At 41.7% G+C, this 19993-nt stretch overlaps 1 protein-coding gene across 13 annotated transcripts in view; it reads right to left on the bottom strand.

The window, feature by feature from the left end:
• The window catches only part of LOC139416122 (nuclear factor 1 B-type-like), an 80817-nt gene extending 60824 nt beyond the window's left edge, over positions 1–19993 (bottom strand). For 4 of the 13 annotated variants that reach the window (XM_071164444.1, XM_071164437.1, XM_071164434.1 and 1 more), the window contains exons 1-2: positions 19665–19877; positions 14123–14654 (exon numbers count right to left, since the gene is read on the bottom strand). In XM_071164444.1, coding sequence (XP_071020545.1) covers positions 14123–14654; positions 19665–19682 — 550 coding nt within the window. In that variant the 5' untranslated portion in view covers positions 19683–19877. Of the gene's footprint in view, positions 1–14122; positions 14655–17642; positions 18115–19664 lie in introns of those variants that run through there. The other 9 variants (XM_071164436.1, XM_071164432.1, XM_071164435.1 and 6 more) reach the window with 4 other exon arrangements.

A 19993-nucleotide genomic window follows, 5' to 3' on the forward strand; every position in this document is an offset into this window, starting at 1 on the left:
GTCCATGGAACTCAACAGGCGGAGCATAGAGTTTCCCCGGCCAGAAGGTGGCTGCAGACTGCAGTGCGGATTGGCTGCAGTGCAGAATGGCTACAGCGTGGATTAGGACCCCACAGTGGCTCATTGTTAATTGGACACCATTTGTGAAAGCTACAGAGAGATTAGTTTGAACAGCTGCTGCCATTTGTCATAAATGCCCTTTTTGTGGCTTTATCTGCCTTATTATTCCATTGTAAGAGTTGGTTTGGTGGAGCACATACAGTGCATTCGGAAAGTATTCAGACCCCTTGACTTTTCCACATTTTGTTACGTTACGTTACAGCCTTATTCTAAAATAGATTAAATTGTTTATTTCCCCTCATCAATCGACACACAATATCCCATAATGACAAAGCAAAAACAGTTTAAATATTTTTTCAAATGTATTAAAACTAAAAAAAACAGAAATATTACATTTACATAAGTATTCAGACCCTTCAGTACTTCGTTAAAGTACCTTTGGCAGCGATTACAGCCTCGAGTCTTCTTGGGTATGACACTATAAGCTTGGCACACCTGATTCGCTGGAGAAGGAAACGGCGATTCCGAGGCAAAGATCAGGGTGCCTTGTGAAGACCAGGCGACGAGTGGCTAATCTGCCCTTGCCCCCCGTTCTGCTAGCTAACGTTCAATCGCTAGAAAATAAATGGGACGAACTGAAAGCACGTATATCCTACCAATTGGACATTAAAAACTAATACTTTATGCTTCACCAAGTCGTGGATGAACGACTACATTAATATACACTATCGGCAAGACAGAACATCAGCCTCTGGTAAGACACGGGACAGGGGCCTATGCATTTATGTAAACAACAGTTGGTGCACGATATCTAAGGAAGTCTCAAAGTTTTGCTCGCCTGAGGTGGAGTATCTTATGATAAGCTGCAGACCTCACTATTTACCCAGAGAGTTTTCATCAGTTTTTTTCGTAGCTGCCTATATGATCAACAGTGTCTTGATCAACAGTGGTAGGCCTGATCACTGACAACGATGAGATAGCCTATAGGGAGGAGGTCAGAGACCTGACCATGTGGTGCAAGGACAACAACCTCTCCCTCAATGTGATCAAGACAAAGGAGATAATTGTGGACTACAGGAAAAAGAGGACAGAGCACGCCCGCATTCTCATTGACGGGTCTGTAGTGGAGCAGGTTGAGAGCGTCAAGTTCCTTGGCGTCCACATCAACAACAAACTAACATGGTCCAAGCACATCACGACAGTCATGAAGAGGGCACGACAAAGCCTATACCCCCTCAGGACACTGAAAAGATTTGGCATGGGTCCTCAGATCCTCAAGAGTTTACAGCTGCACCATCGAGAGCATTGTGACGGGTTGCATCACTGCCTGGAATGTCAATTGCTCGGCCTCCGACCGCAAGGCACTACAGAGGGTAGTGCATATGGCCTAGTACATCACCGGGGCCAAGCTTCCTGCCATCCAGGACCTATATACCAGGCGCTGTCAGAGGAAGGCCCTAAAAATCGTAAAAGACTCTAGCCACCCTTGTCATAGACTGTTCTCTCTGCTACCGCACGACAAAAGATACCGGAGCGCCAAGTCTAGGTCCAAGAGGCTTCTAAACAGCTTCTACCCCAAGCCATAAGTCTCCTGAACAGCTAATCAAATAGCTACCCAGACTATTTGCACCCCCCACCGCCCCACGCTGCTACTACTCTCTGTTATTATCTATGCATAGCCACTTTAACAACGACTTGCATGTACATAATTATCTCAATTACCTCGACACCGGTGCCCCCGCACATTGACACACTGACTCTGTACCGGTACCCCCTGTATATAGCCCCGCTATTGTTATTCACTGCTGCTCTTTAATTATTTGTTTTTCTTATTTCTTACTTTTTTCTTAATTTTTGTTGTTGTTGTTATTTTCTTAAAACTGCATCATTGGTTAAGGGCTTGTAACTAAGCACTTCACTGTAAGCTCTACACCTGTTGTATTCAGCGCATGTGACAAATCAAATTTGTTTTGATTTGTATTTGGGGAGTTTCTCCCATTCTTCTCTGCAGATCCTCTCAAGCTCTGTCAGATTGAATGGAGAGCGCCGCTGCACAGCTATTTTCAAGTAAAATCGGGTTCAAGTCCAGGCTCTGGCTGGGCCACTCAAGGACATTTGGAGGCTTGTCTCGAAGCCTGTCCTGCATTGTCTTGGCTGTGTGCTTAGGGGCGTGTCCTGTTGGAAGGTGAACCTTCACCCCAGTCTGAGGTCCTGAGCACTCTGGAGCAAGTTTTCATTAAGGATATCTCTGTACTTTGCTCTGTTCATCTTTCCCTCGATCCTGACTATTCTCCCTACAGAATGATACTGCCACCACCATGCTTCACCGTATGGATGGTGCCAGGTTTCCTCCAAACGTGACACTTGGCATTCAGGCCAAAGAGTTCAATCTTGGTTTCATCAGACCAGACAATCTTGTTTCTCATGGTCTAAGAGTCTTTACGTGCCTTTGGCAAACTCCAGGTAGGCTGTCTTGTGCCTTTTACTGAGGAGCGGCTTCCATCTGGCCACTCTGCCATAAAGGCCTGATTGGTGGAGTGCTGCAGAGATGGTTTTCCTTCTGGAAGGTTCTCCCATCTTCACAGAGGAACTCTGGAGCTCTGTCAGAGTGACCATCGGGTTCTTGGTCACCTCCCTGACCAAGGCCCTTCTCCCCCGATTGCTCAGTTTGGCCTGGTGGCCAGCTCTAGAAAGAGTCTTGGTGGTTACAAAGTTCTTCCATTTAAGAATGATGGAGACCACTGCATTCTTGGGGACCTTCAAAGCTGCAGACATTTTTTGGTGCCCTTCCCCAGATCTGTGCCTTGACACAATCCTGTCTCGGAGCTCTACGGACAATTCCTTCGAACCTCACGGCTTGGTTTTTGCTCCGACATGCACTGTCAACTGTCGGACCTTATATAGACAGGTGTGTGCCTTTCCAAATTATGGCCAATCACTAGAATTTAGCACAGGTGGACTCCAATCAAGTTGTAGAAACATCAAGGATGATCAATGGAAACAGGATGCACCTGAGCTAAATTTCAAGGCTCATAGCAAAGGGTGTGAATACTTATGTAAATAAGCTATCTCTGTTTTTTATTTGTAATACATTTGCAAACATTTCTAAAAACCTGTTTTCGCTTTGTCATTATGGGATATATTAATATTATGTAGATTTATTAAATAAAAACATGTCCTCATCAATTTTAGAATAAGGCTGTAACATAACAAAATGTGGAAAAAGTCAAGGGTTCTGAATACTTTCCGAATGCACTGTACACTTGTTGGATGAGTAAACGTGCCTGACACGTGAAGACTTGCGTTAGCTCCCCGAGTTGATGCCTAGGCTTTAGTTCATATCACATGCATAGTCCCTGGGAGAAATGGCAGGGAATTGCCTCGACTCACCCTCTCCTTCCATATGATCCTGAGGTCATACCAACACAAACCATGTCTAACCGTTTACCATGACATCGCAAAATGATTGATTTGCACTCTGACAGTTTTGAGATGTAGATCAACTCAGCCATCAGATTGGGAAAATCCACTTCCATGAAGCTCAATGTTCGTCTGTGACGCTATAATTTATCAGCCATTGAAGAGTTTATGAATGCTATTAGACTGGCCAGTTCGGCACCTTGAGTTATCCTGATAAGAACCTAACTGTTTGACCTCCATCAGTGTTTCCAAACAGCATCTCTTTCAATTTAAGTTGAGTGTATTTTGCATGGTTATTTATGCCTGATCCAATAGAGGAATGAATAGTTTTTCCTATGAAAAATCTGGGAAACCAGGTCTGGTATCCATAGCTGCCTTTGACAAGGCATTTTAATAAAATATGACTGGAGTTTATATATAAATGCCTGGAATATTTCAAGTTTTGAGAATTTCTTATAAAATGGATTAAAGTTGTATGGTAACCCTAGGTGTAAAATGGGAAATAATGGCTTCTTATCAGAAAGTTTTAAACTGTCAAGAGGAGTAAAACAAGGTTGTCCACTATCGGCATATCTATTTATTATTGCCATCGAAATGTTAGCTGTTAAAATCAGATCCAACAATAATATCAAGGGGTTATAAATCCAGAGCTTAAAAACAAGACTGTTAGAAAAGCATTTCTCACGAAGCTGGTTGAGAGAATGCCAAGAGTGTGCAAAGCTGTCATCAAGGCAAAGGGTGGCTACTTTGAAGAATCTCAAATATAAAATATACTTTGATTTGTTTAACACTTGTTTGATTACTACATGATTCCATATGTGTTATTTCATAGTTTTGATGTCTTCACTAATATTCTACAATGTAGAAAATAGTAAAAATAAAGAAAAACCCTGGAATGAGTAGGTGTCCAAACTTTTGACTGGTACTGTATACATTTACAAACATTATGCAGACAAATACATTGATGGAAGCTACAATCTATCTGCAATATTAAGTTTCCAGACTCTTCAACAAACACAATTGGTTAAATAGACTCCCCCAGACACACAATTCCGTGCATACACTTTTGTGCATGTGTGGAGGTATTTCTCCAGGTCAGCAGAGTCTTCACCCAAAAACTGCTGGAATCCAATGACAGCCAAGGCAGGGAATTCCATTTGAGAAACGTTTGAGTTATCCAGCGGCAGGACGTATATCCTTTCCATGCAAAGTATCATTTCCAGACCTAATTCTTCCTCGTAAAATCCCGGGTTTCGTTAGCGACCTCCGTTAGTTGTTAGCATAACAGCGGCTGCTTTAATCACATCGTCCTGACGCCATTCCACTTGGCTCCTCAAAACACAGAGAGCGGTTGAACCGCGTCTTATCATCTAACAGTTATCTATCAAGACCTACCAGTGATGATAATGGTGGTTTCTTAGGGTCTTTCAAATATTTATCATATAGAGTCAGTCACAGAATGTGCACGTTTACATGCACACAATAATATAATTTTTGTGAATACTCAGATTCATATAATAGTTCGATTGAAATGTTTATATGCTTTGCAAGAAGAACGATTTCCCTAATAATCCTGTTTCCATGGACAAATCTGAAAGCAGGGACTTCGATAAATGCAGAAAATCGGCAATCAAAATAAAAACAGTGACCGTGTTATTTTTTATTCTGAGTTCGGACATATAGAGTTTGTATGTGAAAACTATTTATATGATGCATACTTTCAGTTTCTCCAAACTCACTTCGCTCATGCAAAATAGGGAGGCTTGCGCGGCGGGTGCTAGCACATGCGCAGAACAAATATGCAGCTGGAACTCTGAATAAGGCGTTTACTTGTCCTACTAATTTGAAAGATTGCTCAAAAATCCAGGTGTTTTAATTTACGTATGCTTACTCTAATAATAACCTTACGACGATTAAGATAATCAGAGTAAGGTGAAACATGACAACATGAACACTAATCATTTCATATTATTAAACTGATTATGGCAGTAGGCCGAGTATGGCATTAAACATACTTGGCTAATGTGGTGTTGGAAAAAGTGTATGTTAATGCTGAATTTAGATAATGACCAGATCAGATGTTCTTTTTTTCTTATGTTTATTTGACTCAAATGTTGGTCCTCACATATCTTCTCATGCCTGACTTCATGTACGTATTCTCGGTTACACTTGAAATAGACGTTTTCGTTCAATTTGAATATCTCCCTCCTCTGCACCAATCTCTCTCTTCCTGTAGGCTTAACTTCCAACTGGAAAATCTGTGTCTCTCCTTGTGTGTGTGTGTGTGTGTGTGTGGGTGGTAGAAGGGGGGGGGGGGGGGTTGTATGTGTGTCTCTCGCTGTGTGAAAACAGGATATGATTATCACAGGGGGAAAGTAGCTGTCCAGACATACTCTGACATCTGTAGTTACACTGATTTGGGATTCATTTTCTGCTTGTTCCACCCTGCAGGATGTCCACACGCAGCTAGAACACGTTTCAGGGAAATCTGCTTCCCAATCATAGAAAATCGGATTTTTATTTTTATGTATTCATCTTTTCTATCATGTAGAACAAATGTGTTGAATATCATGAATATTCAAGTCTTTTTTAGTCATGTCAGCAGAAGCACTGAGCTTCAGTAAATCACCATGGCTTTAACATATTCATTTTTTACCCCGATTTGTTGCTGATTCATTTTGAAAAAGGTCAACGAAAAATAAGTGGCAATATACGTAGGTCATGGCCGCATTTTACACACGATACGATTTGTTAACAGTTTTGCCTGATCCTACTGCTTTAAATTAGACTTCTAAAGGTGTGAACAGCGTTTGGATGTTGGGTAATCGCACCAGTCAAAATACTTAGCTACACTGCTGTGTTGAATTTGTTTTTAAATCCTAATATCAGACTGGTTTTATTTCAATCTTAATGTCAGGAGGGTGGTTTTAGTTCAATCTTAAATGTCAGGAGACTGGTTTTAGTGCCACAGACATCTGTGAGGGAGGAGCAGAGGGTCTCTACAGAATTTGACAACTCAATGGGGCGCTAACTGATACCAAACACCCATTCCCAAGCCCCAGAAGCCATATCCTTTTTTTGACCCAAGGGATGACATTATCCAGCATTCCACTGGGGATTCACCCTACAAACAACATGCAGTATACACTTAGCCCCAACACACAAACACATACATGCGTGTACACACACGCACAACCAGGCACACGCTCGCTCACAAGCAGAGACACACTCACACACAAACACTGTAATGGGTTCCCTTTTCTCTATCCGTCCTAAACCTGGCAACTCCTACAATGACGGGGGTACTGTACATGCAGACAAAAGACAAGACTACCATCACTCTAGACCTCTGATCGGGCCTGTCCCAAATGAAAAGAGTCTGATGGGGAAAGCGGGAGGGGGTACGGGGAAGTAACCGTCTCCCTGGAAACCTCCCCCGATTGTCTGGCCCTTCCTGCCCCCCACCCTCACCCCTTTATTTTTTCCCCTATTCTTTAGCTTGATGAAGGATGCACATTGGTTTTGCACGCTCTCAATCTGAAAGACAGTTTACATTGAAGGAATGCTTCTCCCATGCTTCTATCGCTCTCTGTATCGGAATATCTGGCCAGTATTCTATAATATACTTTTACTTTCTGGTTCTAAATGTTGGTCTACATAGCTCCTTCTCTCTTTTCATCCTCCTCCGTCTTTCCCCTCTGATCTTTTGCTCTATTGCCCTCGCTCTGTCTTTAGCTCAAATCCATAATCACAGCTGTCAGATAAGGCCTGGTAGGCAGGCAGACTGTCAGGTCGAAGAGAGGAGAGAAGGAAAGAGTAGAAGAGGGAGGTAGAGTAGAATAGAGTAGAGTAGAGTAGAGCAGAGTAGAGCAGAGCAGAGAAGAGCAGAGTAGAGTAAAGTAGAGCAGAGTAGAGTAGAGCAGAGTAGAATAGAGTAGAGCAGAATAGAGTAGCGCAGAATAGAGTAGCGCAGAGTAGAATAGAGTAGAGCAGAGTAAAGTAGAGTAAAGTAGCATAGAATAGAGCAAAGTAAAGTAGAGTAGAGCAGAATAGAGTAGCACAGAATACAGTAGAGTAGAGTAGAGTAGAGCAGACTAGAGCAGAGTAGAATAGAGTAGAGCAGAGTAGAATAGAGTAGCGCAGAATAGAGTAGAGCAGAGTAGAATAGATTAGCGTAGAGTAGAATAGAGTAGAGCAGAGTAAATTAGAGTAGCGTAGAGCAGAGTAGAGTAGAGTAGAGCAGAATAGATTAGTGTAGAACAGAGTAGAATAGAGCAGAACAGAGTAGAGCAGACTGCAGCCGTTGGATGGTAATAGTCGAGGCAGCAGCAGCGTCTTTGTAAGCCAGGACAGTGAGGTAGTGTACAATTTGCGGTGTGGGACAGGGGGTCAATGTACCCATTTGTCTTCATTTGGGAGGGCTGGTTGATGGGGCAGGGACTAGCTAGGAGGAGGGGGTGGCACTAGCCCTCCTGTCAAGTGGTCTCAGGGGGGGTTGAAATGTATTCGGCTAACCTCACAAAGCCTGGGAAACTCTGATGGAGCTTAACCATAAGATACACTATATACACTGAGTGTACAAATCATTATGAACACCTGCTCTTTCCATGACATAGACTGACCAGGTGAATCCTGGTCAGAATATGATGCCTTATTGATGTTAAAGCCACTTCAATTAGTGTAGATGAAGGGGAGGAGACAGGTTAAATAAGGATTTTTAAGCCATGGGACAATTGAGACATGGACTGGGCAAGACAAAAGATTGAAGTGCCTTTGAATGGGGTATGGTTATAGGTGTCAAGCGCGCCGGTTTGTGTCAAGAACTGCAACACTGCTGGGGTGCTCAACAGTTATTAGGAAGATGTTCTTAATGTTTTGTACACTCAGTGTATAATATAGTACATATATATAATCGTGTTCTATTTCTATTTCTATGAGCTGACCACTATTGGAACCCACAGAAAAATCTGGACTTAGCCTACAAACTGTGTCAACTTCTAGAAGAAATTCTGAACTTCTTTCTCCAATCAGACTCCTGTCTTCACCTGCACTGTTACATTGATCAAAAACACCACAAAAAGCCTAGAGGTGCTAAAGGAGTTCCACATTTCTCATATCAGTTACAGGGCCACATTTTCGGATTCCTTTTGGAGAGTGAAAATGAGTGATGAAGTTGGCTGAGAAGCAGGCATCCGCATAGGGCTGTGACCTCTACATGGAGTTCCATGGAGATTTATGTACACGGTGCACACAAAAGAGGGCTAAGGAGGTAACATGGGTTGTTTAAAGCCTTGAGATATTTGCTAGAGCAAAACTCTGGTGCTAATGCCATGCGGCTGATACTGCGTGGTAAAAACCTGGTTTCAGAGAACCAGAGTTGGCGTCGGAGAGTGCAGGGCAAAGACCATAAACAAAGGAGGAGAAAGAAAGAAAATAATGAATTAAAAAGAGAGAGCTTTACCAACACTAAATGTAGCTGAAAGTAAGACCACATCCTTTACACAGCAACAGGGTAGAAGAGTAGAGTAGCAGAGAGAAGGGGGAGGGACGTTTAGCAGGAAGAGGAAATCAATAAAGTGGGCAGCAGCGCTGAGAGGAACCTGTTCTAAGTGGATTAGACTGGGAGAATGTGTTCGATAGGTTATGGCTCCGAGTAAGATATTCACCGCAGGCCCAACAGCATACTGATGAGACGAGCCAGAGCTGAGCAGCACAGGTTTGTGTGGTTCACACTGAACAAAGCCTTCACAGAATGTCTTAGCTAAATTCAGGACGAAAGACTCCTCTGTTACATTGGAACTAGGAATTTGTTTGTTGCATAATTTACACTTTAAAAACCTATTTTAAATGTGAACAAACCATCCCTCTACACGTTCAATATAGTGAATTTGTACTGTACATAAAAACAAGTCTCATCCAAAGGTCAACCATGCTTCTATTGACGGAACTCAAACAATAAGTGGACTACTGTACTGTACTAACAAAACAGCTCTTTGTCATCCTAACCACAATTTTTTTTTTTAAACATGGAATGGTGGTGTCCTTAACACTGTGTGCCTGCAACGATTTAGTTTCCCGCTACTGGCATCCTCCCAGCCATCCTTCTCTGGCTATGAGCCCTGGGCCTGAAGCAGCTGTCACAGGAGTCTGGGGGTGACTTGACGGAGAGTCAGTCAGAGAGGGCTGGGCAGTGTGCCGCAACTCTTGGTGGCAGAGGAGGAGAAAGGAGGAGGAAGAAGGGAGGGAGGGAAAGGGGGGGGGGGGATGTAGTGCTTAGCCACAGACCTCCGCTGTGACCCAGAGGTCGAGAGGTCAAACTCACTCCCCCTGACCATGCCTCAAATGCAGCCAGCTGGAAAACGAGGGGCACACAGCTCAAAGCGCTACCCCACGCAGTGCAGAGCAACCAGCCGGCCAATGACCAGAGAAGACAACCAACCAACATTGACACCCTGCCAACCTGGGAGGGAGCACGTCTTCTGCTGCCTCTCCCACTCACTGATTCGAAAACCTGACATGCGGACAGGGGGAGGGGCGCAGACTGACAAATGGTTGTCAGGGGACTGCTGGTGGTCTGGGAAGCACGACGGCTGACCCCAATTGTTGGGTTCAAAGAGGGGGGGGGGTGCTTTGTAGGTAGTCCCCCATCACCCCCTTAGGCCAAAAGCTCCCTACGCCACTCACGCGCTTTGGGGCCAACCATGTGTTTTCACAGATCTGTTTTGCGCAATAAAACTTCAGTGGACACCCCACCACATCTCTTAGCCAAGGTCAAGGCATTCCATTCCATGGTCTGGCTATCGTAAAACAGAGCCGTCGTTTTAACATGGCAAACCGTATTAGAGGGTAATCCATCCGGATCCAGGACCTATCAGGACTGTCAAAAAAGCTTGAAGAATGAAATGGGGGAAGGTTTAATAAAGTGAAAATATGACTATGTTTTCACGACCATGTTAACTTTCAGCACTAGGATAATGGGGAAGGGACTTGGCCCTTGACTTCATGGGATCCTACCGTGGATCAACCAAGCCTGTTCTTTCACTGGCTACGAGTTATGTCGTTTTCTTCTTTAACATGAACTCGGAGATCACTGATCTCCTTAAAAGTTGAATGAATTTTTTACAAGACTCATTTTGGATGGGAAAAAAATTATGCAATTATTATGAAATTCGAACTTAAATTAAATTAAAAGCAAAATCAGACAAATTAACAACTTTGGGACACAAGCTTTATAGACATCAGTTCTCTTTCACAGTACTCATTAGTGGGGTATAACATCGGCGGGGACCTCAGCCAGCTATCTAAAAGAGAAGCACTCAGACAGGCCCTTCATGTATAAGAGGCCCTTCATTCATATTAAATAACTGGTCTTTTGAGGCTCTGATTATATTTCAACAATAGCGTTCCTCCTAGCCTACATCAGAACAAACACAAAGCGTAACAAAAGGGTATTCCAAGTCAGATAAATACTAAATAAATACTGCAGAATCTACTAAATCCACTGAGGGATCTGGCATTGGGATAAAAAAAAATTCAAAGCCTTCCTCAAAATGTTCCCTTAGTCATCACAATCACTGTTTAGCTACTATAGGGACCCAGATAATTATCAGAAATCTCATGGAAATCAAGAGCTTTGGGTTGAGTAAATGGTGTGCGTTCTTATTTTAATATTTGGACAAATAAGTCTACAGTATCCTCAAGTGTTCATATATGATAAGCACAATGGTACCTTGTGCTTGTGAAACGGTGATGAAACTGAATGAACAGATGCCCTATCTCCGTGTCCTGACTTGAGCAAATCGAATAGTATTATAAGAAATATTTGATATGCGAAACACCCACAACGGAACAAAAAAAATCATCTAAATTACAATACGAACGAGAAATGTTTGATGAACACAAGGTGGTTACTAGTTTCAGCAGCTAGCGCCAGCACATGGCGAAGGGTATTATCCCATGCCAGTGGGTTTCCATTGAAAAAGACTGGCAGGTTGGCACAATGGCTCCCACAACCCCCACACCCTTCCCCCAACCCCCTTCCAGCTGGCATTCATCTGGGCATGCACATGGGTGCTGCTAGGGCAGACTTTGCCCAGCTAAACGCATCTATGCCTGACAACAACGGGTTGAGAAACCTCTCTAAAATGACCCACTCACTCCCCGAGCCAGCGACCTTTCTTGGGCATCAACCCTGCAAAGTTAATAAATATGTATAGTTTAAACTCAACATTACATAAACATTACATAAGAAGCCATAAAGAAACAGCTCGCACCAAATAGTTTAAGAGGGTTACTCTTAACAGATTTGAATGTAGCTACATATTACAAAAATGTATAATTCACCTGGAAGAATACTAAAGTTGAAATGTAATAAGGTGAAAAATCTAAGAAACCATGGGACATATGACATATTATTTTCCTAACGATTAACGGAAATGCCATATTCTGTCAAAGCAGGGCAGCAGTTTGGCGGTTTCTTCTTTGTGTTTGTTTGTTTGTTTCATGCAGTTGCAGAAGAACAAAAGCATGGCGGTCCCCATTCTGCCACAGTCAGAAACTTTCCAGCGTGCCCACTGCATTGCGGATGCCAACCAACGAATCAAAGGCACGCTGCAAGCAGACAAAGAGGGTTTGATGCCAACCTCGGAACCTCTAACGACCATTACTGCCGTTTTCCCTGCCTGCCTGGCACAGCGCAAACAAAATGGCGCCCGCCCCGCACGCTACCACAATGTGGCTACATTGTCTAGAAAGCTGGGCATTGGTAACGGCATGCCAAAGACTGCCCTTTGCTCTATACTCGGCAGCATAAAAAATATATATATATATATATTTTTTGAAAGTCTCATTCAAAAGAAATGGCGAACAGAATGTCAGTCCTATTGCAAATAAAGGCTCGCTATATGGTATCTAGGCTACTCTAAAAATAAATATGGTAAGCTGCCAATATGGGAAAAGCTGATTCTTTTTCATCACTTGGGACAAATATTCATAACTGAAAAACATATTTTGAAATACTAGGATTCCCCAACTTGGTAACTGCATGTATACACATTGTAGTTCAACCAATTATATTAACACAACCTGTAGTGTGCTTTGTAAATTCGTATTCCTTACATGATATCAGTGGACCATTTTTGAGACATTTTGCGGTGTGCTGTCTGATACTGTTCATTTGTTAACAACAGTTCAATTGCGGCAGATGCAAACTAGACATGAGAATGAGCGGCGCCCTACAAAAGACACAAAAGAGGGTCTGATGCCAACCATGGTGCCAGTGGCAACCATTATGGTCTCTCTGCTGTGCCTTCTGCTTTCCCTGGCACTTATCAAACACAAAATGGAGGCTCTGCCTTTCATGACAATGAGCTAGCTAGACTGTCTGCGTTTTTTCTCCAACAGCCAATGCATTACGGACGGGTACCTTACTGCATGTATTGGCATTATCGTTGGAGCATTTATTGTGGGCCAGGGAGTTCGAAATAACTTCAAACATGTAACAAAAGGTTAAGGGAATAGTTGTTCATGGAGTAAAGAAAAGTTAGGTGTCAAATACATAAGAGGTTGAATAACAAAGCAACCTTATTTGCCAGAATATATATCCGCAGTGCGGTATTGGTCTGAGAAAATTAGGGTTCTTGTCAGTTTCCTCTTCTTACAACAATATAAAGATCACTTTCTATCGTAACATCTAGAAATACTATGACTACTTTAGAGTTTATAGGCATTACATTAATTTCTGTATTACAAGTTCTCATTCCATTTTAAATGTCCTATACATTTGCAATTTCTTACCCAAAGAATCATGAGATGTAATGTAAATATTTTGCCATTGTTATCTATTTATGAGCTATTTTAGAAATTTTGCCAATTTGATTCATTGACTATATGCAGAATTTTAGGGAACACATTTGTTCATTTAACAAACCACATTTCTTAATGAAAATCTAGTGCAGGAACTCCTTGTTACAACAACTATATTAAAGATCCAATCAAAGATCAAGACTTCAACATTTGTCAGGATAAAAATAGCAAATACTGTACATCAATCAAAATGTACAAATTTCCCTTTTTGCCCAAATCCCTTTTTCTAAACCATCAATTCATACCCGTCACCTTAAATGATTTGTTTCAATTTGAATTATGTTTTCTGATCCAAAAATGTACAATCCATTTTGTGAGCACATACTGTATCTGTGTCCATGAGCAAAACCCTCTCTCTTTATTCAGAGACTATTAAATGACAATACTTTGGCAGCACTATAATGTATTAAGTCTCTGTAAAGAGAACTTGTGTGTGCCGAAACAATACAGAATGCACAGCACATCCAAAATATGCAGCGGTATTTGGAAAACGATCAAACCAATCTTCTATTGTCTGTGTGTGCAAAATATGTGTGCATTTCATGTTTTTTTTGACTGGTTGTATTGTATTGTTTTTTTTAATGTACATGCCTGTTTGCAAGAGTGCCCAATGTTCATCTACATTGACGACAGGCCAGCTTCCTTCTAAAGACACCATAGTGGAGACACTCCAACCAGCCAATGAGGCTGCCAAAATGGCAGCGGATATGACACTTGACCTTGGCCAACCCTAAACTCCACCCACCCAACCAGTGATTCACACAGTAAGTCAACCTACCTTGGTCCTGGACATAGTATGCTAGAAACAAGTCCAGTTCCTTGACCGACACTGTTATGTGATGCGGCTGGACGCAAAGTGTTGGGTTGGTGCAATGCGACGACTTGATGAGGCGCTCTCCGTCTGTACTTTCCAACGGGATGCCTTTGAACAGGATGACCATGACCAGGTCCAAGCGCCACACCTTGTCGGCCTGCCGCAAACAGTCGATCCGCCGGATCTTGCCCTTCTGGTCGGGGTTGGAGAGGACACAGCACGGGTGCTTCTTGCCTGTCACGCTGAGCACAAAGTCCTCGCGGTACTCCTGACGGATGTCCTTGCGGAGCTTGGCGAGGAGCCTGGAGGCCCACTTCTGCTTGATCTCGGGCTTCTCGCTGAGCAGTTCGTCCTTGACCACACGCTCCTCGTCCTTGGACATCCGTTTCTCATGCTTCTTGAAGTACTTGCGTTTCCTCGCCTGGAGGTTGAACCACGTGTAGGCGATGGCACGGACGTGAGGGAGAAGTGCCTCGATGAAGGGATGAAATTCATCCTGAAAGGCAAGGGGAAGACGGAAAATAAAAAGAATCAGAGAAGTTAGTTGGCACAGTCATGTCAAGTGACCTTTTTCGCAAAAGTTGAGCCAGAAGTCTTCCTGAACAGAAGATAAATAGCCCATATACACATTCACATTGTTACAGGAAAAGGCTGACAGAATACCTCATGTACACAAGTTGACGTGAGGCATTTTGTGGTTACAATACAGTAAAATGACAAAAACTAAATTAAACAATGATGTACTGTAGACAAACCACAATTTCACGACATATTGACTCCTATAAGACAGTCAAGTCTATCTGGCCTGAGAGTTTATAGGACAAATCTGTTCAGAGAAAAAAAGCAGTTTTACCATCTTCAATATGGCTGGGATTACAACCGAGAAATAACAATCTAGGTTGACGAAGATACGAGGATGCCACCGTGTTTATTACAACCGCCAACACCACAATAGAATGTAGTCAGATGCTGTTCCTGTTTCCCCCGAGCATGCTCCGACTAGGACTGCTGCGTTGTTGGCACAAGAAGCAAGCGCCTCTCACACTTGCATTTCTCTTATCAAACTGTCCACATTCCAACATGTACTTGCCCTTCACTGGAAACGGAGAAAGGATAGTCTGGAAGGGGGGGAACTAGAGTGTAGTAAAAAATGCTTGCATAACTGAAGGGGCGGAAAGGAGAAACCTCAACCCCCCCCCCCCCCCTTATCCTTCAACACAGTCACCTTCCATGTTCCAAAGGCAAGGAGTAGAAGGTAGGGAAAATAACATATAGTATTCCTCAACCTAGAGCCATTATTGACATAGTCCCAATCTATGTTTGCAGTCCCACGCCAAGTCCCTTAATGTGTTTTCATAGATGCATGGCACTTACTCAGAGTCATTCAAAAAAATCTAACCAAGGTTGACAATAAAAATGGCATCTTGGCACAACCTGCAGATTCTATGTACCTTCATTACTCCTTTAATAAGGGCGGCATTGGAATGCCTTGTGCTAAGCGGGAATTAAATCCTTTCTAAATCCACTTTAGGTAGGCAGGTTAGATTTGTTTTTCCTCTCACATGTAGACCTATGTGTAGATAGCTTGTTTGGCTGCATAGCGCAATGCCAAGGATCATGTCATTTTGACTAAGACAAACTATTAGGTTATAATGACTTAAATTAAACTGTTTTTCTTTTAATTTATGAAACAGACTTTATTAATACACGTCCAAATTATTATTAAATATTGCAAATAATTTTAAGTTTAGTCAAATCTATGGCCAACCCAAAGTGCTTTATTACAATTTTAACATAAATAATCTCATATTCTAGTAGCTGTTAGTGTTGAATAGACAGGAGAAACATGAACATTAGAATTTTTAAGTCATTACTATGTCAAAATCAATAACTGTAAGACCGTTGTTTTGAAAACGGCCTCGGAAGAGTTAAATCACATATTGTTCTTTGTGTAAGCAAGCAGACAAGCTCTGGGAAAACCACAGAGATTCAATCCCAGTTATCTCTATGCTCTTAAACTACCCACTGGTGTTGTTCAGAGAAAGCCACATTGTTGATCCGCCCTGTAATGTGCCAACAAAACTTGACTTTGGGCGCTGAACAAACGCACTGAAGGCAAAATCTATCATCAATAACAACTCATCCAATTTGGAAAGTATGAACTATGAACTGATGCTGTTATTCTTTAGAAAGGGAGTTTCTTTGGGATAAAAACAATGTTCTTTGAGGCTTTAGAAAAAAGTAACAGTCAATACCTGTGAAAGTGATAGGACATTTTAAGCAAGACATCAGTTGTAATAATAGTGAACTTAGTTTTTTTATGATATCGCCATAACCTTACCATAAATGTTTATACGGCAACAGTAAGGTACATAGGATATAAATTAGCTTTACTTACAAATAACCATAATGCCATTACATTTCCTATTTGCTACATTATAATGAATTGCAGTTATACAGCAACCAAATCCAGCTCATAAACTCCTAACTTATTCTCTACTATAAAAAAGTAAGCCTAGTTTGCACTACAAATTAAGGTTTGGCTATGCTACATTTCTAGGTAAGCCTTGGGATTGCATGTGGTGCTGTTTGAATAGGAGTGTCTGCTAAATTACTAAAAAGATAAAGGTTTAAGACAAATGAGTTGGCAAGGGCCTGTGTGCAGTGCACTATAGTTGAGGTCATAAAAGCACAATCCTCTTTAAGCACAAACTAAACCACATCTCAGCCAATCACTTACTTTAGCCAAGTAAAATATAAACAGTCAAATTGAGTCAGCCAAAAGCCCTGATACTCTGCCCAACCACTTATCATTGTTTTCATCTTCATTCACTGCAAGTGGCTCCCATGCAACTCGAACAGAGTGAAACTTTCTCCTGAAACGCACTATGAAAAAAAGTATTGTCCAATATTACCAGGCCAAAACCGATTTGGGGTCATCTGAAAAAGATATTATAATAATAATAGTAGTCCGATTATATGTTTTAGTTTACACATCAAACACAGGTTAAAAGGAATGACGTTGAGATGTTCTATAATATCATCTCATAACCTATATCATTGATCACGGCATTTTAAAAGAGGACTTTTACGCACACGCTGGAGCTATCTTATTTAGAATACACATGGCGGTACTGCACAGACTCTTTTGGCTTATTTTCTCTCTCACTGGTAAAACACGTTATTTCTTACTCAAAAATGAACTTGTCATCCTATAATACAATATACAGTATTTCAAGCGCTTTAAATCAACACACATTATTAGACCAGGTGAAAACCATATCAATACCAAAATATACACAAAACCAAATGGGTTTAGACACGTTTCATACTGCTACAAAAGATATGCATTATATAAGCTAAAGTTTTATAATATTTTATAATTATAATAACAAAGTTACTAAATAAATCACGCCGCAATAATAAGCATGGCACATAATCGATAATAACAAGAAATCAATTTAAAACATTGCTTAGGCTATACCTGAGTAAGACAAATTGGAGAGTACATCATCAGCCAAGAGTGTACACAAAATAGGTACTTCGATTGATTTCTCTGAAAATCACTTTATCGCGCCATTCTTCCTTGCCGGTAAAGCACCATGCAAAATTGTGGAGAAGTTATCCGTGTAAAGGTCTTATCCAAGAACATCAGTGAGATTGTGGAAGTCCAAACAATTCCATGTCTCAGTTCAAATGGAGACGATATGGCAGATAGGCTATGCTTTTACAAATAAGCACGTTGAATGCCTATATGGCTCTTTCAATCCGAGCCGGCGCAAATGAAAATAAATCTCGCTACTCTGGAACCGATCGCTTTATAACGTGAGAAGTCAATTCATAAAAGCATTTTGAAAAGTATAGAAAGCGCAGAATTTTGGAAACACGCACTCTTCAAACTTGATAGCCTAGAATATCGACCCGTACACCCTCCGTCTGAGCGATACTAACAAATCAGTCGCCAAGATTTTTCTTCTCACTTAATTACATAGTCATACTCCTCCCCTTCCAACAAACGCATTCCATTGCCACCAGCCCACCTTCCCGTCTCCCCCAGAAAACACAGCATTAAACTCTCCCCCCTTCGCTCTCTGAGTTATGATTTTTTGAACAGAAGACTTTGGACCAGCGTGCCGGTTCGAAAAGGAATGGAATGGAAAATTCCCTTACAGATACGATATGGACTAGAGGCCTTATTCGAACTCTCTGTTTTACAAACAAGCCTAATAGCGTCGATAATTTCCCTATACAGCATAGGCTAGGCATAATGTAACAGAACATCTAATAGAAATGCCCGACGTGGCTTATAATACACTTCCAAAATGCATTTCACACTCCACAATATATACGATGTCTCCCTCTATTCACAATACATTTTGAAAGTGAAATCAAAGTGCAAATTTGCCTGGATGGCACACATTTAATGAAAATGGTGCAGAATTTGAAGTTACCTCACTCTTTCTTATTGCCTGATAGCCTTTAGCAACAGTGGATCATTATAGTTTCGATGTTAAATACACATAGCTACACATTCCAAGTCAACTATGTAAGGCAAATATATAGTATATGCACTTTTCTAAACTATACCAGTATAGGACATTGTTCAATGTGCGGTATGTTATGGTTCTGGTTCTGATGTGAGTTGGTTAAACAGTTGACTGCTTCCAAAACTTTGACCCACCTGAGGTCATTGCAGTTTACGCATGACCCACCACATAAACGAGACTACAATGTTTTTCACCATGACAACACATAGCTGCGACCTATGAGGTCTGGACTAGTGATCCAGACCCACCATTTAGGAACTACTGGAACGGAGGACAGCAGCGGCCTGTCAACGAGTTCAACCCTATATTTCACAAGAACAGCGGCACTGACGCTACGCGTCAACTCCACAGTAATGCCTCAGTTCGCCTAAACTATAATTTCGTGTCAATCAAATAGTAAACAATGTTTTATTTTAATCCGGACTGAGAGACTAAAAAGCCATGAGGCATAAAAGTAGGCTGGACTACTGTAGGCTGGATGCCTGTTTTTCAATGCAAGGCGCGCAGAGGAACATGGTGTTCATAAATTCATGTTAACATTTTCCTCTTCATGGAAGTTACCGCTCATTATTGGACTGTATCAGTGGTGTAAATATGGTGTGGCCTAAAGGGGAACAATTATCCCTATAGTTGTGACCTTCTTTATCTCAAAATGCGGTTGCAGAAAACTATATTGTGCCAAAAGCGTTGCATGTGTAACCTCCTATAGAATTGTTCCACACATTCCAAATGTAGTTTGACAACAGAGGGGCCGTGTAGTTTAACGCAGGATGTGTGCCAACCGAAAGAAAAAAAAACATAAACAATCATATATCTGATCATAGTCTTGTCCACTTGTCATAATTCTATACCCGCTCAACCAGACCGGGTTGTGGTGAAGAGCAAGTCATTAATGAGAAAAATACAATGTTGTAACATTTGAAAATGACACATAGCAATAATAATCCACGTTCACGTACCATTGAACTGTATTGCATTGATTTAAAGGGGGATCCTGGAACCTGGGTGAAACAAGGCGGTTGCCTTCACATTTTTCACGTTCAACTTTGTAGGCTAGTGCTTGCAAAAAAATCAACACCGGAAAATAATTATTGGCAGAAAGGCGCGTAAAATCAAGTCAGCCAGCAGCTCAGCTTTTTGATTCCTTCCTCTTCAAGTCTTACTTTTGGATTGGTTTTGGTTTGTTCAGTTGTTGAACGCAATCCAGAAGAGGCTGAGTTTTCGTAACTGGGCAGGTCTAAAGACTTCACTTTCGCTGTCTGACTGCCGCCCGCCTCCGGTGCAGCTC

Source organism: Oncorhynchus clarkii, chromosome 9 (assembly GCF_045791955.1).
Source record: "Oncorhynchus clarkii lewisi isolate Uvic-CL-2024 chromosome 9, UVic_Ocla_1.0, whole genome shotgun sequence".
Taxonomy (NCBI): Eukaryota; Metazoa; Chordata; class Actinopteri; order Salmoniformes; family Salmonidae; genus Oncorhynchus; species Oncorhynchus clarkii.